This window comes from Salmo salar, chromosome 02 (assembly GCF_965601325.2).
Source record: "Salmo salar chromosome 02, fSalSal1, whole genome shotgun sequence".
Classification (NCBI taxonomy): domain Eukaryota; kingdom Metazoa; phylum Chordata; class Actinopteri; order Salmoniformes; family Salmonidae; genus Salmo; species Salmo salar.
Window position 1 is genome coordinate 40136605 of NC_138292.1, and position 23665 is coordinate 40160269.

The 23665-nt window shown below is 43.3% G+C and overlaps 1 protein-coding gene across 1 annotated transcript in view; it reads left to right on the plus strand.

Moving 5' to 3' along the window:
- The first annotated feature begins 11867 nt into the window (after positions 1-11867).
- The window catches only part of LOC106582899 (mannosyl-oligosaccharide 1,2-alpha-mannosidase IA), a 218104-nt gene continuing 206306 nt past the window's right edge, over positions 11868-23665 (plus strand). The window contains 1 exon segment of the mRNA XM_082962941.1: positions 11868-13591. Coding sequence (XP_082819067.1) covers positions 13022-13591 — 570 coding nt within the window. The 5' untranslated portion in view covers positions 11868-13021.

Sequence of the window (23665 nt, forward strand, 5' to 3'; positions counted from 1 at the left end):
TGTTTCTCTGATACAATGTTTCTTTCTGCAATACAATTTCTACTGATTCTCCAGTAAAAGTAGGCCTAATTTGCTTCAAAGGACAGCAATAAAGAAAAAGGCTGGGCTTCAATGAAAGAGGTGTTATAGCGTGCAGCAATATACAGCCAACAATGACGTTTTAAAGTCATTTCCATAACATTTGCGGAGATCACATTTTATGGTAAACGCTGCCCATTTCCTCTCAAGAGTAAATTGCGGACTAAAGTTGTTGTAGTGCGCAGCGCCATGACGCGCCTTGCATTGAATCCCGGCCAACGTACGCTACAACTACAGTACCAGTCAAAAGTTTGGACACACCTACTCATTCAATGTTTTTTCTTTATTTTGACTATTTTCTACATTTGTAGAATAATGGTGACGACATCAAAACTATGAAATAACACATGGAATCATGTAGTAACCAGAAAAGTGTTAAAAAAATCGAAATATATTTGAGATTCTTCAAAGTTGCCACCCTTTGCCTTGATGACAGCTTTGCACACACTTGGCATTCTCTCAACCAGCTTCATGAGGTAGTCACTTGAAATGCATTTCTGGTGACTACCTGAAAGTTAATTTGTGGAATTTATTTCCTTCTTAATGCGTTTGAGCCAATCAGTTGTGTTGTGACAAGGTAGGGGTGGTATACAGAAGATAGCCCTATTTGGTAAAAGACCAAGTCGATATTATTGCATGAGCAGCTCGAATAAGCAAAGAGAAACGACAGTCCATCATAACTTTAAGACATGAAGGTCAGTCATTCCAAAAAGTTTCTTCAAGTGCAGTCACAAAACCATCAAGAGCTATGATGAAACTGGCTCTCATGAGGACCACAACAGGAAAGGAAGACCCGGAGTTACCTCTGCCACAGTTCATTAGTTACCAGCCTCAGAAATCGGCAATTAACTGCACCTTAGATTGCACTTCACAGAGTAACAGACACAACTCAATATCAACTGTTCAGGGGAGACTTTGTGAATCAGGCCTTCATGGTTGAATTGCTGCAAGGAAACCACTACTAAAGGACACCCATAAGAAGAAGAGACTTGCTTGGGCCAAGAAACACAAGGAATGGACATTAGACCGGTGGAAATCTGTCATTTGGTCTGATGAGTATTTTAGATTTTTGGTTCCAACCACTGTGTCTTTGTGAGACGCAGAGTAGGTGAACGGATGATCTCTTTATGTGGTTCCCACTGTGAACCATGGAGGAGGAGGTGTGATGGTGACACTGATTTATTTAGAATTCAAGGCACACTTAACCAGCATGGCTACCTCAGCATTCTGCAGCGATACGCTATCCCATCTGGTTTTCACTTAGTCCCACTATCATTAGTTTTTCAACAGGACAATAAGACACAGCCTGGAGGAGTGTTGTAAGGGCTATTTGTCCAAGGAGAGTGATGGAGTGCTGCATCAGATGACCTGGCCACCACAATCACCGACCTCAACCAAATTGAGATGGTTTGGGATGAGTTGGACCGCAGAGTGAAGGAAAAGCAGGCAACAAGTGCTCAGCATATGTGGGAATTCCTTCAAGACTATTGGAAAAGCATTCCAGGTGAGCTCGTTGAGAGAATGCCAAGCGTGTGCAAAGCTGTCATCAAGGCAAAGGGTGGCTACTTTGAAGAATCTCTTTTTTGGTTACTACATGATTCCATGTGTGTTATTTCATAGTTTTGATGTCTTCACTATTATTCTACTATGTCGAAAGTAGCAAAAATAAAGAAAAACCCTTGAATGAGTAGGTGTGTCAACTTCTGTTGAGCTTCAATTGGCGGACAGCCTAACGTTCTCCTGCAAAATGTCTTGATAAACTTGGGAATTCATTTTTCCGTCGACGATAGCAAGCTGTCCAGGCCTTGAGGCAGCAAAGCAGCCCCAAACCATGATGCTCCCTCCACCATACTTTACACTTGGGATAAAGTTTTGATGTTGGTGTGCTGTGCCTTTTTTTTCTCCACACATAATGTTGTGTGTTCCTTCCAAACAACTCAACTGTAGTATCATCTGTCCACAGAATATTTTGCCAGTAGCTCTGTGGAACATCCAGGTGCTCTTGTGAACTTCAGACGTGCAGCAATGTTTTTTTTTTGGATAGCAGTGGCTTCTTCTGTGGTGTCCTCCCATGAACATCATTCTTGTTTAGTGTTTTACATATTGTAGACTAGCCAACAGAGATGTTAGCATGTTCCAGAGATTTCTGTGAGTCTTTAGCTGACACGCTAGGATTCTTCTTAACCTCATTGAGCATTCTGCACTGTGCTCTTGCAGTCATCTTTGCAGGACTGCCACTCCTAGGGAGAGTAGCAACAGAGCTGAACTTTCTCCATTTATAGACAATTTGTCTTACCATGGACTGATGAACATCAAGGCTTTTAGAGATACTTTTGTAACCTTTTCCAGCTTTATGGAAGTCAACAATTCTTAATCTTAGGTCTTCTGAGATCTCTTTTGTTTGAGGCATGGTTCACATTAGGCAATGCTTCTTGTGAATTGCAAACTCAAATTTTGTGATGTTTTTTTTTTTATAAGGCAGATCAGATTACATTTTGACCAATTTATGCAGAGATCCAGGTAATTCCAAAGGGCTCACATACTTTTTCTTCCCACTTCACTTTTTGTATACTTTCCCAGTACATTATTAACATGTCATTCTTAATCTTTGCAGAAGGTGGAGTGTAGTACCATCATATTACAGCAAACCTGTACAATAACTTTAGACAAAGTAAACACATTGCACTTTGATGCATTTTCTCTCTTGGGTTTTGACAATTTTGTGAATCATTTCTTACTTTTGGAACACAATACAGCACTGTGGATGCTTGGCCTACTCTAATTTGATGTGCTCTGTTTTTGTTTTTGACCCTCCTAGAATGAATTGGCTGCCCTGACAAGATTTAAATTAGCCTACATTCTCTGGCGTTGCAGCGAATTCGCAGTCATCGAGACGGCTAAATATGCAATACTAGCAACCCATTTGACTCTGTCGATTTATCCTGTCTATTTGGTCCTGTTCACTGATTATACTGCAGTTCAATTCGTGTGACTCTTTTGCTTGCCAAACGGCTTGCGTGAGGACCCACAATACTCTCCCGAATGTGGTGGGACAAGACAAATGTGCTCTATTACCATGAATACACCCTGTTTATTTTTTCTTGATCACATTTTAATGTTGGAGTAGGTGGAATAATACATTTGACTGTTTGTCATATATTTGATTATTTTTACATTCAGAAGAAGAGCCAGGGAAAATTAGTTTTAAAGGCAGGGTTTATCTGTCCAGCCTGAGAGACATAGGCAGGAACAGCCAGAAGATGGTGCTGTGCAACCAAAAATGGACTTGGCTTTTGCTGATGGGTGAGCCCTATCCTAGTATCACAGAGCAGGTGTTTACCATTTTAGATTGTATCCCATTGATATTTTATAACTACCTAGCAAACACGGACATTTAATCACTGCAGTTGATAGGGAATAAGGTTTACAGTGTTCAAATTCCATCGGGGTAATGGTCTGTTTATTGCATTCTATTCAAATTTCTATGGTCCACATACCTGCTGTAAAGTATGGCTAATTGTTGTTTTAGCTATTAAAAAGCCATTGCTTGAATGTTCCTATCAAGAGTGTTTTGGAATTGAATTGAGCAAACCAAACAGCCTCTAGAGGTCTACTAAAGGTGTGTGTGTGTGTGTGGAAAATGCCTCTTCTCCACTATGAGAGGATTATTTCCTCAGTTATCTTATTCCAATGCATGAGGACTAAACATTAGAGAAGGCTGAGAGAAACCTGTGGGGGGCTGTTAGCCCCTGGTCGATAACCATCACTCAGCCAAAATGATTGCCTTGGTCAGTTGTGCATCCGAAATGAAGACCAGAAGCAAAGGAACAGGGCACTAAACTGACTCCCTGCAACAAAGCAGTTAGCCATCTAATTTGCCTGAATATTCTGAAATAATAACTTTTTTGTTTTCAGAATCATAAGCTTGAAATGGGTATGGTCTAATTTATTCATCAACCAAAAATAAATATCTATGTTTAGCTTTTTAAATGAACCAGAAAATCAACTGTTATTCCTGGTTGTTTATCAATGTTAGCTGACTAACTAACTGATCCTGCTTTAATACCCCTCTGGTTCCAACAATGACCCTAATTCAATTGGACTGGGGTAGACACCAATGTCAATGATGGATTATTGATTTGCTGTGGATTACATTTACACGTATGCAATTGTCACTCATAAACCACACATCTAACCAATGGGATTCAGAATCCCCCAACTGCCCCTGCTAAATAGATTTCTTGCCAGAAGTTTCACCCATCCCTTTGGAAAACTCAACGTTCTTAATTGAAATAGAAATGGATTCCATTGAAAAAGAAGAGTTGGATAATCTGCTAATGGGAAAATGGACTGAGACTCATGTCAGTCGGTCGTTGTTCTGGGGTAGTTTTTCATATCCGTCTCGAAGGACCATGACAAAGAGAGGGGGCAACAGACACATGCTTTACCAGTTCTGGTTCTTAAGAAGTTAGTGATGATCATTAGAAACCATGAGAGTTCAAGGATCACAGGATTAACACCCCTTCAATCATCACCAACGCACAGAAGACAGACGGCCACAGTCGAGGGCAACCACAACAGCCCCAGCACGCCACCCCCGAGGCAACCTTTGGATGGAAATAGATGGGGGGATGCTCACTGGGGTAAATAAAATCTAAAGAAACAGGATGGGGTAAATAAAATCTAAATAAACAGGATGAGGTAAATAAAATCTAAATAAACAGGCTGAGGTAAATAAGATGTAAATAAACAGGATGAGGTAAATAAGATGTAAATAAACAGGATGAGGTAAATAAGATGTAAATAAACAGGATGAGGTAAATAAAATCTAAATAAACATGATGTCATTGGATGTTCTTTGTATCTAATTGGCTGTTCGTGGGGAAAAAATTGGTCAATATAGTAATTACCAGTGGTTAAAACAAATCAGGGATTGATCATGATGCAACTTGGAAATTCCATCCCCCGAAGTCAGAAGTCAAAGCTGCTGATCTGGCTCTCGAGGATCAAGGCACGACAACTTGCCAGGATGGAAAAACAAACAACAATTGACATTGAGCATTTTAGTGACTATTTACAAGTTATAGCAACATAGGAGTCTTTTGAACTCTCCAGGGAAAAATACCACACCCTTCCTTTTGATCTTACCAAACACTACACGATGAGCAAAGAAAATCATTCCAGACATTTTGTTTTCCTTCCGTTAATGAGACCTCGCAACCGTCGGATCCTCTGTTGAAAGGCTCTGAGAGACATTAGCTACTCCACATCAAACTAGCTGAAGATAACTCTTCCTGAAGCGTCAAATACAGCAACTATAACATCGACACACTGACCCCTGGGTCACAACAAGCCACTCCTCTGTAAAGGGTTAAAAGAGCAGAATATTGGCCAGCAGGAAATACAACGAGCCCCTAGTGTGTAAACCACTACCCTTGGACCAGATTAAAATAAGGGGCAGCCATTAATAACTGGCTGCTGGTTCTCTTCAGCCTATCAACCAGACACGACGGCCACACAGACGGGCCTGCCGCTACACAGCTCAGGACAGATGGCAGCACAACATGCCTGGAGGAACTATCTGGGCCTACCTATCATGATGGAGAACGTTCAACCCTATGGCGTTGCCTGCACTTGCTTCACAAAGGAGGGACAATACATTTGTAAAAGGATTGTGTTTCTGGGATGCAATGTCAATGAGTGTATTTCTTATGGAATTTCACAATAGAGATTGTGGCTATAACCCAAGTTCTGTTGTTTTTAACCCTGCATATTTGAGAGTGTAGAGGGAGCGGTAAGAAAAAAGAGAGGGGTGAATATGATGTGATAGCCCAGTCACTCATAGTGACTTTTGTGAACTTTTGAGTTTTGGAAACATTTGAAAAGTTCAATAAAGTTCCTACTTTTGGAACAAACTGTGGATGCTTGACTTAGTCTAATTTGATGTGCCCTATATTTGTTTTTGACACTCAGAATTTAAACCCAGATTGTGTTGGCTGCCCTGCCAAAATTTAACTGGCATCCTGGCATAGCACAGCCAATTCACATTTGGAGTGTGAAATGGGTCATTTCACCGATTCTGTGCTTTTTTGAGAAGTGTAACTTGAAGAAGCAAAAATAAAAACAATTTTAATTCACATTTAACATTCTGTGATAAAGAGCTCATGTTCAACTTCATAAAATGTTTTTTTTCCCCCATCTCAAGAGGTTAAATAAAAAAGGATTATAGAAAGTGCCGAATAAAATAACAGGGTTGACGATTCCATCTTAAATCAGCCCAAAATTCCCTTATGACAGAGGGAATCAAAATCAAATGAAATTGTATTGGTCACATACACATATTTAGCAGATGTTATTGCGGGTATTGCAAAATGCTTGAGTTTCTAGCTCCAACTGCAGTAATATCTAACAAGTAATACCTAACAATTTCACAACAATACCCACACATCTAAGTAAAGGAATGGAATTAAGAATATATAAATATTTGTATGAGCAATGTCAGGGCAGCATAGACTAAGATACAATAGAATAGAATACAGTATATACATATGAGATGGCTAATGCAAAATATGTAAACATTAATGTGACTAGGGTTCCATTATTAAAGTGGCCAGTTATTTCAAGTCTATGTATATAGGGCAGCAGCCTCTAATGTGCTAGTAATGGCTATTTAACAGTCTGATGGCCTTGAGATAGAAGCTGTTTTTCAGTGTCTCGGTCCCTGCTTTGATGCACCTGTACTGACCTCGCCTTCTGGATGGTAGCGGGGTGAACAAGCAGTGGCTCGGGTGGTTGTTGTCCTTGATGATCTTTTTGGCCTTTTTATAAAATGTTTTACTTTAATTTATTTAGTAAATATTTTCTTAACCAACAATGCAGTTCAAGAAATAGAATTAAGGGCTTGTAAGTAAGCATTCGACGGTAAGGTTTACATCTGTTGTATTCTGCGCATGTGACAAATAAAATGTGATTTGATTTGATGTGTTGTGTGCAACAGGGAGGGGCGATTGAATGCAAGCCGAAAAGTTTAAATTGTTAAAACATTTCTTGCATGTCTATCTATGGGTGACAGGGTTGACGTGTTATGCTCGTCCCGCTCAGTTTTTCGCCAGAAAATAGCCAAAAAGAATAGAACCAGCTCACCTGCTTTTACACTATGATCTGACTATTAGATGTTCAATGTTTATTTAAAAAAATATAGATTTTAAAAGGAATCGTTTCACCATATTAAAACGGGAGTTCAGTTCACATAACAGGGTTGACTTTAAAATGAGGGACAGACATAAATTAATCACTAATCACATAGGAATAATAATCTCCAGAAATGACTTTGTGAAAGCCACGAAATAACCAGGGCTTTACAATTATGGTGAAAACTTGGAGACATTTTGGGGATAAGGGGGTTAAAATGTTCCTAGAATTCACAGAGGGTGCATGGAAGGACATTCTTTTTACTTTTAGCAAGTCTTTATTCATATTGAAAATCAGATGTATTGAATTATCCTTGTGGTCTATTTTAAACATATAGACCACATATAGACCATATAACAGGCTTTTAAATTTAAATATTGGTACACAATTTCTACTTAACATATCAAAGGGACACAAAAGGCACTCATTTCGTGGAATGACCCAAATATGCACACGGTCCCTTGTGGCTCAGTTGGTAGAGCATGGTGTTTGCAACGCCAGGGTTGTGGGTTCAATTCCCACGGGGGACCAGTACGGAGAACAAATGTATGAAATGTATGCATTCACTACTGTAAGTCGCTCTGGATAAGAGCGTCTGCTAAATGACTAAAATGTAAATGTGAAAATGGGCCTAGACCGAAAGCAGCGACACATTTAGGCTCCATCAATCTGTTTATTCATAATGCAGCAGTTAAATCGCCATGACTCATTTGCTTGTCAAACGGCTTGCCATGAGGACCCACAATGCTCTCTAATATAGTGGGACAAGATAAATGTGCACTATTTGCATGAATACTTGTGTTTATTTCCTCTTGATCACCTTTTAATGTTGGGAGTAGGTGTCCTTCATGTGGAATAATACCATAGGCTGTTGAAGTCATTTTTATTTCCCATCATTTCCAAACATAGCCGAAGGGATGGAGTAAAAATAATTTAGAGGGTTTTATTTGTCATTCCTGGAATACCCCTCTGGGTGCTACTTTGGAACCAGTTAAGTTTTATTGTACTTTTGGATATAAAAACAAATACACTTTTTGTAGGGCAGTCAGGGGCAAAGCAAGCACATTCTCTGAATAATACACATTGATGTGCAGTGAGGTTGCAAGGTCAGTGAGTCTAGAGGAAGCCAGGCCAACAAAGTGATGTCCAATGAGAGAGCATTCATCCAGGCAGGCTCAATGCCATGGCAGCAAGCGACCACTTTTCCAAAAGACATAGGCAAGAGCAGCCAGAAGATGGTGCTGTGCCCTATCCTAGTATCACAGAGCAGACCTTTTTAAAATGATATTCCATTGTATTCCACTGGTTTGTTTGATTGAGAACTGACTGGCTAGCACATAAGGATATATAACCACTGCAGTTAAGAAGTAATAAGGTTCATTCCATTTGCTTAATGGTCTGTTGGCAATAGCATTAGTGGTTTGCAATTGCATTTGGGCATTTTTCATTTCCATGGTCCATATACCCGCTGTAATGTATGGCTGACTAATGGTTGTTTAGGTACTAAAAACAGTAAGCCATTCTCCTCAAAATAATGTTTTGAAATTCATTTGAGCAAGCTAAACATGCACTGGACTTCAGCTGAGTTCCCAGCTTCTCAGTTATCTAATAGTCCAGCGTGTAGTGACCTGAATGAATAGGCCTGCAGAGTAACATCTATTTGCTATTCGTAGTCCACTTAGGAAAATCCTGACTCACATATCATTTTATATCAGCGTGTTGAGATTTGCACATGGCCATGAATTATCAACATATACTGTACAGTAGGCCTACAAACCCCTAACTTAAGACCTGTCCTTGGAAAATCTGGACACATAACGGTTAGATGTCTGCGCAGCCACAGCCGTGTTATGAATCGCACAATGTTGGATATATTAAGGACTTTCTGACTCTCTCACAACATCTCCTTTAGTTCACCCTCTATAGTTGTCCTGACATGCTGCCCTTGCTGGCTTCTCTCACACGTCGAGACCGTGCAGTCAGCACCACTATCTCTATCTGTCTGTCCCCTGTGCAACAAGTCAAAATGGCCTCTTTACTCCCCACAGGATTGATTGGTGTAGTTGAGCTGCAAACATCAGACGTGCTCCATATCCATTAGTTCCAGTATCAGGGTTCATTTTGCCCGGGTGCTTAAAAAAAGAAATAGCAGCGACTGTGATATTATTAATCCAGACAACACTGGCACAGGCCAATACGTCTCCACAACAAAACTGTTTGATGTATTAGAACGAACACGACACCGAGATGGACTTTTTCATTTGTGCCTCGCTTGAACAATGACTAAAACCTTGCATCATTGGTAAAGGAATGATGAATGTTTGAATACGAGAACAAGGCGTACGTACGTCTTCTAGTCAAACAGAAGAACGGCCCGACTCTGGAGGATAGACGCATTGATGGATCATTAAATAAGCCTCAATTGTACGGTGATGTCCGCATGCCAAATCATAGATCTAAATGTAGAGGAACAGGAAAAGGAAGGCTAACAAGCAGAAGACTCAATTCTTTCTATATCATGAAGAAGTTTATATAGTTGTTTACCCACTGGGCACAGACGTCAATTCAACGTCTATTCCATATTGGCTCAACGTCATTTCATTGAAAAGACGTGGAAACGACGTTGATTCAACCATTGTGTGCCCAGTGGGTAATGATTATAAAGGACAATATGATTCCCCTCTAAAGTGAGGAATGTAGGTCCAGTATGTATTTTCTACGCACTAGTGATCCAATGTGTTCCTTATTCAGCCAATAACACTGTTTTCCATGTGTCAAGGCTGTTTTGTGGATCACCAAAATTCACTATGTATGACATGATATCCACGCAGCGAACCCATCCACTCAGAACTGTACTGTTTCAACGACGAGAGAAAGCAAAGCACAAAGAAATGTACTTTCAAGGATACACTGAATGATACATCTGCTTGCAATGAGAGAGCTGGGAGTGTGTTATGTATCTCGTTTATCCTCATGATAAACTAGCCTGTCGCTGACCTACAGATCTCCATGCCAACTCAGCTGCAACTCGTACCATTGAGACACATTGATTGGTAACATTTTACTTGACTCCCAGTGTCATAATAATTTATGACACAGTAATTGCGATGTCATATTGTCATAACAGCTGACATAACCTGTCAATATGGTCATTACACTGTCATGACCATTTTATTTACACCTGTTGTGACATATTGTGTTAATTTATGGCTGGTTATGACACCTTATGAACGTCTGGCAACCCAAAGGTTGTGTGTTCGAATCTCATCACGGACAACTTTAGCATTTTGGTTAATTAGCAACTTTGCAACTACTTACTACTTTTTTTTTATCTACTTTGCAACTACTTCGCATGTTAGCTAACCCTTCCCCTAACTCTAACCTTAACCCTTTAACTTAACTCCTAACCTTAACACTTAGAGCTAGCAATCATTAGCGTTAGCCACCTAGCTAACATGAGCAACAACAAATTGGAATTTGTAACTTAGCAAATGTTGTACCATATTGTACCACAACCCACTTCGTAACATGTACGAATTGCAATTTGTAAAATATTGTACGAATTGAAATTTGTAACATATCAAACGAATTGTAATTTGTAACATACCATACGAAATGTAATATATCATACTAAATGGAGTGTCTCGGATTTACCTACAGAATAATAAGAAATGCTCTGAGACCATGTTGCAAAGAAATACATGGGGTGATTTAACAGTTCATTCTCCTCTTTTGCTTTCCTCGCTGTAAATTACAAGCAGCTAGTCTGATTGAATTACATCTACAGTGGGATGTGTTGACAGTCAGACTCTGGGGTCAAATAGAGTGTGAGAATTACATAAACAACTGCTCAACACACATTTGAACACATTATCCTGAGCCCAAAGCCACTTAAGCAGATGTACCCACGTTTCTGCAGAGAGAGAGAGAGAGAGAGAGAGAGAGACTATAATATGTATTTTTGTTCTCCATGCATTATAGGTGTGCTGTAAACTCTCTGATGGTGCTCACAACTCCCTCTCCATCTTCCATTTGGTTTGATAGTGCTGTGCATAGCTCTTCAGTTAATGGCTACCACCATGTTAATTGGGACCATTTATCTTATTTTGTCTCTGGACAACAGCATGTCTGCAATTTATCATCTGCCCTCCCCTCTCTTCTTACATGCAGAGCTAGAACTTTCCAAACTTTCCAAACGGAAGCGTACAATTCTTCATTACACATCCCATGTTGAATCTGGTCAATGTTATTACCTTTCATATTAGATGTTGTCTTATAATGTCTATAGACGTAAACATCATTTTGGCAGTCTATTCATCATAAAGACTATTTTGACATACTTTGAGTTTTTAATGCATGGAGTGGTGAACGGTGCCATGGATTATGATGTCCCTAAATAAAAATAAATTAAAAAAACAACTAAATGGCAAAAAAATAGGTTAATATCTACAATCTTATTGATATATATGCCCCACCCAATCAGTAGGCTAAAATTAGATGATCCAATACTGCATTTTTGGCAATAGGACCCACAACCCCTTTGGTTCATAATTGACTGCCCAGAGAGCCCGATAAACCCCCTGCCGCTGGTCCTTCCTTCGACTGTGGGTTCGTATGCCTTTACCGTGTATCCATCCAGAGAGCCCGACCAACCCAGTCGGTTTAGCAACGGTATTCGTTTCACTCTAGCCTATATTTGATGTATTCTTTCTCCCCCTCTGCGCTGATGGCGAGCAAGCGGGCGAACACTGTACAACAAGGGTGCGCACGGGAAGACAAACCATAGACGATGTGTTGATGGGATTGAACTGCAAACTGCGCTATTTCTCTTGGATGGTTGTCTTTTAGTCTCCATTCTACGTATTTTTGGAAGCCCAAAACAAATTCGTGCGTGTACGCGACACCGTATTCGTTTACCTTCGCTGTGTGGGTTGTGTGCTGCGTATTTAGATATGATGAGAGACTGAAGAACGTGCAGATTTCTAACGGACGGTGGCGGCATGAATAAATATACGTTTTCATACAGCAGCAGCATCCGCCTACCTTACAGGATACAAAACCAGATGCTTGGGATTCTTCGCTTTTACACATCATTCTGTGACCTGCAACGGGGACCGCTATGAACGAACCTGCCGATAAAGACGCTCTACGCATGCTTTTACCATCTGGTGAAGTATTTTTCAATGATTGGCACGCCTTGGAATAATGAAGATAAGATCAACTTTACTTTAGCTTTGTGATGGGTGCATTTTAGGATCATTAGACTACGTAAAGTAACGAAACATCTTGTGTCATTTTAGCGTAGATTCCGCATATTCCGTTATTTTACATCCATAGATTTAGTGCGGATTACGCAAACACAAGTGGCATTTATTACAAACCTGTCTTTTTCTTTGTGAATGTGAGATATTGAAAAATAGAAAACTTAAAATTCATATGCTATGACTGTCATAACCTATACCTGCTAATGTAAGGCACACATTATTGATCTCATTGCCAAACGTGATTGCTACATTTCAAAGGTAAACTTTACCTATGCAGGTCCAATCGATTGCACGATAAGGAGAGTTGTGGCGATCAGTTTGTCACAGGCGTGTGTTTTTCAGCCCCCTTGTCAACTTTTACACATGAAACAAAACACACAGGGAAGGTAGTCAGCAGAGATAGTGTGAGAGTGGAGTGTTGTACATCCATTGTAGCCTATAGCCTACTGCTGAATAAGTCAAGGCAATCATAAAGAAAAACAATTTCAATGGTTTTCAGAAAGTTGCCCGGTGTGTCAGCATCGGGCATGGGTCTTCGCCTATCCCAGAAATTCGTCTTTCTACTTTTTCTCTCCGGCTTGGTAACTCTGTGTTTCGGGGCCTTATTCTTCTTACCTGACTCTGTACGTTTGAAACGTATTTTTCTCTCAAAGACGGAGAGCCAACCAGTAACCGTAGGGTCTGAGAATGATGTAAGGGAGCATCTTAAGAAGGGAGCAAAGGACCCCGAACATCTCCGGGGCATCACCTCGGCCAAAGGGGAGACAAGCACGAAACTCAAAGCCTTGAGCCGCAAGCCCTCTGTCACCAATGAGGCTAAAACGGATAAGAAAGACGCTGGCGGGGAAGCGTTGGAGGACATGACGCTTTCGAGATCTAAAACGGAGTCGGCTTCTAAGGATGAGAAAGTGACCTCGTCTTCTAACCAGGGTGCCAACACGGATACTTCTTTCGATTACAACAAGTTTAAAAAATGTCTGCTAAAGCCGCCCTTGGGGATCGAACATGGCAAGCCGAGCGACCCTCAGACCCTTCAGCGTCGGGAGAAAGTCAAGGAGGTAAGACGATAAGCAGTCACAGTGTAATACAGTTATCTACACAACAGCTGGGGGATCCCTGTCCTAAGCTGTCAAATCATTGCAGACCAATTGTCACAATACGAAATGCCACTGCAATGTAATACAAGTAATCAACATGTGCAGTAATTATGCATCAAGCTCCCTACAAAAATGAGGTTTTTAATGTGGCCACTGGCCAGGAGGGTTCACTTTCCAGTAAGATGGAAAAGATGGTCCGAACATGATCTCTGATGAGGTTTTAGGCTAGACATCTTAGTCACACAGATTGTTAGTGACTATGCAAAATGGAATGTGTCATTGTTTTAGTGCATAACAATGGTTATAGATATGAGGCATTGAGGGTAATGAAGGTGATTTTATGGGCAAACACACACGCACGCACGCACACACACACACACACACACACACACACACACACACAGCACTGTCTACACACCAACTACTATTATGTTTGTCTAACCAACTTGCTCTGGGCAGACTGCTACAGGACTACCTCCAGGGGTATGGCAGCAGCCTGCTGTTCAGCTCTGTGAAGTTCAGTAATGCCTGAGAGTGAGAGCATATGTCTGTACTGTATCACACATCCTCACCGACTCAGGGCAGAGGAGACAGGGGAGAGAGCAGAGGAGACGGGAGAGAGCAGAGGAGACAGGGGAGAGAGCAGAGGAGAGAGGGGAGAGAGCAGAGGAGACAGGGGAGAGAGCAGAGGAGACAGGGGAGAGAGCAGAGGAGACAGGGGAAAGAGCAGAGGAGACAGGGGAGAGAGCAGAGGAGACAGGGGAGAGAGCAGAGGAAGCAAGGGAGAGAGCAGAGGAGAGAGGGGAGAGAGCAGAGGAGAGAGGGGAGAGAGCAGAGGAAGAAAGGGAGAGAGCAGAGGAGACAGGGGAGAGAGCAGAAGAGACAGGGGAGAGAGCAGAGGAGACAGGGGAGAGAGCAGAGGAGACAGGGGAGAGAGCAGAGGAGGCAGGGGAGAGAGCAGAGAAGGCAGGGGAGAGAGCAGAGGAGGCAGGGGAGAGAGCAGAGGAGGCAGGGGAGAGAGCAGAGGAGACAGGGGAGAGAGCAGAGGAGGCAGGGGAGAGAGCAGAGGAGGCAGGGGAGAGAGCAGAGGAGGCAGGGGAGAGAGCAGAGGAGGCAGGGGAGAGAGCAGAGGAGACAGGGGAGAGAGCAGAGGAGGCAGGGGAGAGAGCAGAGGAGGCAGGGGAGAGAGCAGAGGAGGCAGGGGAGAGAGCAGAGGAGACAGGGGAGAGAGCAGAGGAGGCATGGGATAGTGTTGGGACAAACAGGCAGTGTCCAGTATGCATGGATGGCTTTGGGACATTGCATGTGACAGGGATGTGGCATGCTGTCGTTGCCACTTACTCTGTCGTCACCCTCTCAATGTCCTCACATGCCTCCCTTCTATCTGGTGGTCATGTTGTTAAGTGATAACCAACAGTCCCACACCATCGTCAGAATCAGCGGGAAAGTCCACTCTAGTCTAGTGTGTGTTTCAGTTGCACTAACCTTGAAAGAAGCACTGAATGAATCATTTCCCCCCAAAAAAACTTTGTGTTGAGAAAAGCATAGAGGTTAACAACTATCTGGCTGGCTCGAGTGGCTGGCTATCTACAGTATAGCATAGTGCAGGGATCCCCAATTACATTCAGCCATGGGCCAATTTGTCCTTGAGTTGGTGGTCGCTGGGCCAGAACATAGTTCTAAATCATTTCTACACTGCAAATTGACCGCAAGAATCCCAAACAGATCTAGTATTTGACAAAAACCTTGATTACGTTGGGATACGGTCACATATGCCTCTCTATTTATGCGTGGGAATACTTTGAAACAGATGTCCTAAATTAAAATCACTTTGAGCTTCTGGTGGTTTGACGGTCTTTTATGCCTGACAGCGGGCTGCCTATTGGGGAACCCTGGAGTGGATTCTGTTCTTGCTGTTTGCCATTGTTACATGAGATTCCACAGTTTCAGCCCTTTTGGCAGAGTTCCAGAACCATCGTCTCTATTCCTGGTGCTTCACATTCCCAATGCCAATCCCATGGGTGTATCCCAAAATGGCACCCTATTCCCTACACAGTGCACTACTTTTGACCAGAAACCTACGGGCCCCGGTCAAAAGTAGTGCACTTGTGTAGGGAATAGGGTGCCAGTCCAGACGCAGACCATCCCTGTGGTTTGTCTGACTTCATAGTCATGGAGATTTAAGAATAAACACAAAACACAACATGCCTCCAAACCCTTCTGATTCCGGAATGATGAAGAATGAGCTGTAACAAATTATCCCCACGAGCTATATTGTGTTGCTGTCTGACTGTGCTGTGGCGGACATTGCAACAGCAGGGCTGCAAACACTTGATATTCGAGGGGAAAATAACTAGCGAGAGCAGCGAGAGGGTTGCCTTGCGATCTAATGATCAGCCCAAAGAAATGGCCCCGATGTTCCCGCTGAGCTCATGTCGTACCAAATATGAATGGGCTTCAGTTTCTCAACAAACTGCCGAGGCGATAAGTGGCACCCCCCCTGTGTGTGCCAACCGCCAAGACAAGGTGGCACAGGATGGCACAGGAGACAATGGCAGGTAAATGTTGGAGGGCTCTTTCCTGGCCAAAACGGACACGATGCCTCTAAACAAAGCCAATTGTTCAGGTGTGTGTGTGCTTGCATGTTTCTGTTTGGACAGCCCAGCAAGTCTATCCTCCTTTGCGAGTCCTCATCAGGTGGAAATGGCCTCCATTTGGAAATTCCTCCCTCTGTATTCTTCTAACTATCTGATATTCTGCCTCATTGGGTTCCTGTATGGTTTTGCTGCTGCCTCATTGGCTCTTGAAGAGCTGATATCAGGGAGGGGGGCTATTGGCAGATTACCCCAAGTCTGTTCTAGTCATTGCTGAATCAACGGGAAGATGACCTCTCTTCTCTTTTAAATTGTTAATATCTTCCTTACTTTACCGTCCGACAATGTTATTAGTCGGTGTAGAAAAGCCCAGTGTAGTGATGGTGCAGGGGGCTGCTGCAGCGCTACATCGCAACAAACACAATCGTCAGAGCAACCAGAACGTGTGACATGAATCGAGGAACACACGTCTTTTTCTGACACACACACACACACACACACACACACACACACACACACACACACACACACACACACACACACACACACACACACACACACACACACACACACACACACACACACACACCAAACATCAAGCAGCTCCTATAAAAATGTCTCCCACCCAAAGAGTTGCTCTTTGCTCTCCGTGTATTTTTCGAGAGCTGGATGTGTCGGCACAGGCAAGTACAGGCAGGGAATGTGCGTATGCTGAACGTACGACTGCAACGTGAGGACACAGTGTATGTGTGTATATGTGTGTGTGGTTTGCCTCGGTAAGGGATATTTGTATGGGGACACCGTAACGCAGTGAAGGGGGATCAGCTTCACTGCTTGCTGTTCAGAGTACTGCAGCGAAGGGACAGACACTTTGCAGGCTTTCTGTGGCAGAGAGAGCCTCCCAATGTTGCGATAAGGCTACAGTTCCCCCCCAGGGCTCTGTGTGCGTGTGCGCGTGCGTGCGTGCCCATACTCGTGCGTGTGGGTGCGTATCTCTGCGTGTGTTTTGACCATGTTGGTTGTCATTTGAATAAGATGTAATTGTGTTCTGAAGGGTCGCCACAACTGTCATAACAAACTGAAAATCCAAAACACCAGTCCAGCATATAAGCTTCATCTGCCTTGTCAGATTTTTCGGAGACGGCAGATCATTTAAGGCCAAATCAGTTCTCCTTTTCAGAACGAAAACTCTGAGCGAGTACTTTTGAGGGCGTTCTTGAAATATGCCCACAACAGTTTGTTCTCTACCAGAGAAACCAGTGGAGCGTCATGGTGAACCACAGGGAAGTTGTTCATCGCAAAACATATTGTTTTGTTGTCACTCACTTCCAACACTTATCAGTCTCCCACCCCCTCACTTCCCCCCAAAGAAACACCGCCAGCCAACTTCTGAATATATGTTGACTGTCTCTCTTCTGAAAACCCCCACGAGTTGTGAAAAGGAAATGGGCGACCGGCTGAATTAGAAGCTCCTGTTAAAAATAGACGCTGTGTTCTGCTGCTGTCCTCCAACCAGCTGGGTGCGATGACCTCCCTCAACCTCATGTTCCTGTCTCCAGCTAAGGGCCAGGTGCACGAGAGGACTTCACCCTGGGCTGGGAAATGACCGCTTTACCGAGCGGGGGCCATGCCCCTGTTGGAATACTTTAGAAATCCATCCTTTGTTGTTACCTTCCTTGTTTCCTTCTTGGTTTCCTTTCTCCTTTCCTTGAGGTAAGCACAGGTCTATAATCGATTGGATCGGTATAGCCCAAGCAATGTTACCCTCCTATATTGCTTTCACCAATCCAACCGATTAGATTTGTGATGACTTCAAGGGAAGGTTGGCAGGAAGGATGCTTTTTTCTTTTCTCCCTCCCTGCGGGTCTCTGTGGGGGTGGAGGAGCGGGAAACGTTTGTGTTTCGTCGCTGGCTCGGTGGAATAAGTGCAAATGTCAGACGCTGGCGTTTTGTTATGTGAGCCCGTTGTTTTCTCTGGCCCGCGCATGTGGAGGAGTTCGCAGCGGAACCCTTTGGGTATTGGAATATTGCGTAAGTCGATAGCAGCTGAGTGTGATATTACAGACATGTCAATGCGATGCCTACTCTGTTTGTGTAGGCCTCTGCACAGACAAAGCAACCTTTCTGTGCCTGAAGCAGAGTGCAGTCACGGTGGTTGGATGAGATGTAAGTCGAACAACGTCAGGTGAATGCGCTTCCCCACAGGAAACAGCCCGGAGAAAACGAGCGAAGCGAGAGAACAGGAGAGGGGAAAGGAAGGATAGCATTGGAGAGGAGCTGTTAGCTTACATCCTTCTTGCAATCAAGGCAGTCCCCCCCACCCCCCTCTGTACAGAGGGCACTAGCTCCGGGGAAAGTCTCTGTAGAGGCGTGCTTTTCAAGAGGTATGTGAGTGTGTTTCCCTCTTAAATCACAAGGCCTAGATTACCTTGCCTTTGTGTGTGTGTGTAAATATAGATATGTGTGTGTGTGTGTGTGTGTGTGTTGGGAGCCAGGAGGGAAGCTTCCTCTCTGGAAGTAAAATATTATGATCCAGCACATCTTGTATGCCTTAGTCTGGTAAAGCCGACTCCAGGGAACAGTGACTAGGGTCTGGTTTCAATGATGGACTCTGTGGGCATAGAGGAACTACGTCACTGCCTAGGTCACTACTTTATCTGCTTGAATAAATACTACATAGTAGCTAGCAAGATGGAGATCCCAGAGGTTCTTTTTAATGAGTGCATTTCACAAGTGGCTAGTTTGCATCAACTACCATTATTAAAACCACTGCAAAGGCTTTGACTGCAAAGTTTGATTTTGAATCGCGACGTTCTGGCATGTCTGTCTTGTGATTTGTTGGGAGAGTTGTCTGTTTGAAGAGGACCCAACTCGGAACAATTTTTTCCCCCCCGTATCGAAGTTGCCGAAAGAGTCTGCAATTGAAAGCAGACCCTAGTCACAGGTTTCTGCCTGGCCTCTCTTCCAGGGTAGGCACTTTGAGGCTGTCATCCGTCCCTCACTGTTTAAGTTAGAGAGTAGCCCACTACTTCATAAACACCAGTGAAGGAAGACCTATTTATTACACAACTTATTTTCTCTCATTTCAGGGAGAGGTTTGTGAGCTTTGAGTGTGCGTGTTGTGGTGTGCGTATGTGTAAGAGAGAGTCATTTAGCTCACTTTAGAATTAAACGGCCTGAGAGTCCACAAGTCACATGTAGTGGTAGAAAAAAGGGATTTGCTGACGTGGCTGACTTGACCATTTTGACTTTCCACAGATGTGTCGCCAAATTACACAGAAACAGTTTGTTTGTTGTACTTTTCACATGCACCCCTACTTGTTTACCGTAGCCTGTGTGTTGTGTCACTTTCCAGTGAAAGCAACCTGGTCTTCCAGTTCGCTCACAGTGTTGGCCTTGTTTTTGGGGCCACGCGAGCACAGAGGGGTACACGGATTTTGGATTTTAAATCGCGTTGAAGTCGGAGTAAATGATGTTTTTGCGTTTTTAGTTCTTTAGACTTCTATTTGACTTATTAGACTATTCCTTATTCCCATAAAACAACATTGTAATCTCTCTTTCTCTCCCTCTCTCATATCTGTCTCTCCCAGGCCTAAGGCTTAGCTCTCTTCCCTCTTCAGGCAGAGACTCGTCCATGTTGCACACTAAGGCAGAAAGGACTAATGAGCACATCTCCCTCCCCTCTGTGTCATTAGCTGCACCCTGTTGCTGCTATCGCTGACATTATTACCATTGACGAGAGAGAGACAGAGAGAGAGAGAGAGAGAGAGATGGGGAGGAAGTGAGACAAAGCAATGAGACAGAGCAAAAGGGAGAGAGAGAAAATTGACATTTCCCTCCTGTGTTGTCTAGGACGGGTTACCGTGCGAGAGGAGACAGACGGAGTCATACAATACATGGGATTCTGCCTCTGTGTGTGCTCGTACAGTTGAACTGTCATGCCACACTGCACATGCTTTCTGACCGGTCAGTTCTCACACAGGCGCCCATGTGTATGCATGAGTGTGTGTGAACAATACCCAGGCCCTGTATGACATCTCTACTAGGTGCCAAATGAGACTGCTTTCTTTTTTGTCTTCATCTTCTCCTCCCTTCCCCTGTAAATGCCAGAAAGAGAAACGAACAGAGAGGGAGAGAATGAGTGTAAAGTTGTCCAGTTTTAACCTGCGGCCCTGCAGCCCCAGCTTTTATTCCTGTCTAATTGGTCAGAAACAAGATGTGTGTAAATCTGGCACATCTCTGAACCGCGCAGGTCAAAGAAGAGACACTAGAGAGGGCCAGGGTCACCAGTCCCCATAACTCTCTCTCACTTCCTGCTTGTCCTCTTACCATGACTCTCTCTTCGGGTCTTTAGCTCTGTGCTGCCCCAGATATATTTACAGGGACATACCTTGGCAGCTCTCTACAGTTTTTATATTTAACTAGGCAAGTCAGTGAAGAACAAATTCGTATTTATAATGACGGCCTACACCAGCCAAACCCGGACGACGCTGGGCCAATCGTGCACCGCCCTATGGGACTCCCAATCACAGCCTGGATTTGAACCAGGGACTACAATGGACAAGGCTAAACCTCTGTTCTCTGATGTTTTCAATGGGTCTGCCATCTGTACCATATGTTGTTACCGTAATAACTCATATTCCAAAAATCATTCATCCATACAGCTCAAGCATCTTGCCCAAGGATACACAAAGATGCTTTCACGTCAGAATGGAAGCTGTATTCCTATTGAATAAGCCTATTCTCTGAGAGACCGGGTCTGTGAGGGAATCAGGTTATAGGGCCTCTATGGGGAAATACATTATGCAGTGCTGTGGGGGACAATACTAGCTTCTTAAAGCTACACTGTCTTCTGTCTCGATCTCCAGTTCTACATCGTGTGACACAGTTCCGTTAATGAGGAACAAGGAAATGGATAACGCCAGTCCACCCGAGCGTTTCCGGAGCGATTTTCACCTCTGTCAACATTTGTTGGAAATTAGCCCTTTAATTTACTGGCCACTTAGAAGGCCGTTGTGGCCAGATGAGGTTATATTTGTTAATTATAATCACAATTAAGCTCTTAGTCAAACAGAGGTAATGTTACTCTACTCATTAGGGACCATAGCACAGATTCCCCTTTCTTCCATTGAGTTTGCATGATTGGCTCTGGAAAGGCAATTTCCAATTCTCTGCCTGCTGTGTCCGTCGAAAAAGAAAACAAACAAGAAATAAACACCCTCGATAAGCGACTAACAATTGTTTATGCTTGTGTGTGTGTGTGTGTTCGAGCCAGATTGCGGATCATTAATTACACTCTTAAGTGTACGTGACAAGGGGCTGAACCTCAGTTCTCTAACTTCAATGGAAGGGAAAACTAACATTTTATTAGCTGGGGTTACTCACAGTGAGGTTTGGCCCAGCGTTTGGCTGGTGTAGGCCGTCATTGTAAATAAGAATTTGTTCTTAACTGACTTGCCTCGTTAAATAAAGGTTAAAAATTATACTCCTGAAACTACAACTCCAACCCCTCTCGGCAACGGCGGTGTCTTCTCGCTTGTTTATCTTGACTGGAGAGAGAAAATAAGAAGGTCTGCCGTGAACAAACCGGGTGAGAAATGCAGCAGTGAATCACTTCTAATGAAAAACGAAAGTCTTCTGATGCCTTGGAGGCTCAGTGGAGTCAGCTGAGCAGAGCAGTGGTGGTGATGTCTGGGAGTAACGGAGAACGACTACAGGGGCGTCGTAGGACTCTTGAGTGAAGCTTGTATGTTCAGCGCTGGAGTTGGTTTCGGAAAGAACCCCAAACCTCAAGGCCTCAAGTGTTTATGCAGTTTCGGCAGAAGAGGCAAAGTATGTGGTTGGAAGACAGCTTGGTGTGGAGTAATGAGGAGATTAATAAACCGATAAGAATTGCAGGGAAATTATTAAGCCATAGTTGCCAGTTTAGCAAAGAACCACTCTCGGCAAACAATTCCACACACTCTCTGTCGTACCTCTCAATCCCCTTCCGTACTTCAGCATGACACGTCACGATGCAAATGATTATACAAGGTTTCACAGTGGCTGTTGTGTCCTTGTGGTTTCATCACCTGTTGCCTGTTTCTGCTGCTGTGTTAAATAAAGAGCCTTGCTGAAAGGCCTTTGCACTGTAGTGTATGTCACTGACAAGACTGTACTAGAGAAATGTGATGTTTTAAATGAAATACGTTCGCTAATATGGGTGATTGTTAATAGGACAGTTGATGTCTACAAACATGAAACTATTAGCAGTAGTTTAAAGGATAATTAATGCACATTAATGTTAAGAACGATTTGTTCTATTTATCGTTTCGCATCAATTCAGGCAATTTATCGCGGTATGGATTTTTGCCCTTATCGCCCAGCTCTAGTACTGTATGGGGCTGTGGCTTGATCACATGTTCTATGGTGAAACTCCTGGAGGTGAAGGAACAGTCTTGAAGACCGGAAGAGTGTGTATGTACATATTGTGGTTGTGTGTGAAACAGTTACAACTCATGCCCCTACCCCTTTCTCTCTTTCAAAACCGCATCCCAACTTTTGAGCTCTCATATTCAGAACAAGACTAAACACCTGACTGAGCCATCGTGAAAACTGCCTCTATCTTCAGGAGCTCTTTTGGCCCCCTGTTTGTGTGGAACTCTTTGGCCCCCCCTGTTTGTGTGGAACTCTTTGCCTCCCCTATTTGTGTGGAACTCTTTGGCCCCCCTGTTTGTGTGGAACTCTTTGCCTCCCCTGTTTGAGTGGAACTCTGCTGACCTACAGCAAAGCTCTCCCTGAAGATCTGACTCCAGACCAGACTGGAGGATGGCTCATCCATAGAAATAGAATGACTAGAATAGGAATCCCCATTCGAGTTAAACGTATGTTGTGGGTGAACAGGCAGACATATTGCGTGTACAGGATGCAGGAAGTACAGTAGGTAGTCGTCATAACTGGTTCTGTACTGACTCAGGCCCAGGCCCACACAGCTGACTCACTGCTAGTCTAATGATGACGGTGCAAATTTAACTTTCAGTGATCTATCTATAACGGATTTCAAAGTCAAAGCTTTTCTCCATCTGTAATTACAACCCGGATTCACCTTCACCACCTGTCATTTACAATGCCAATTGACTGAGTATTGATATGGCGTCATGTCAGTATCTCGGCCTGCGTACTATTATGGCTAACAAGTACTTTAATACAGTTTTCCAAATAGTTGGTCGTGACACGTTGGTGGTTCGATGGTTTGCCAGTTTGTCTTGCGTCACGTCTAAAGACTGGGTTGTGGCAGTAGACATAGTTTGGTTTATTTAGTTAGAGCTGAGGAACATCTGAAAGGCTTTAAGTGGGTCAATGTGCCAAAAAGTTTCGCAAACTGCTGGTCTGAGATTTTAGGCTTGTTGCCAATCCATAGTTTACAAGCCAGCAGAGCCTCAGAGAATATGCTAAGTATGTG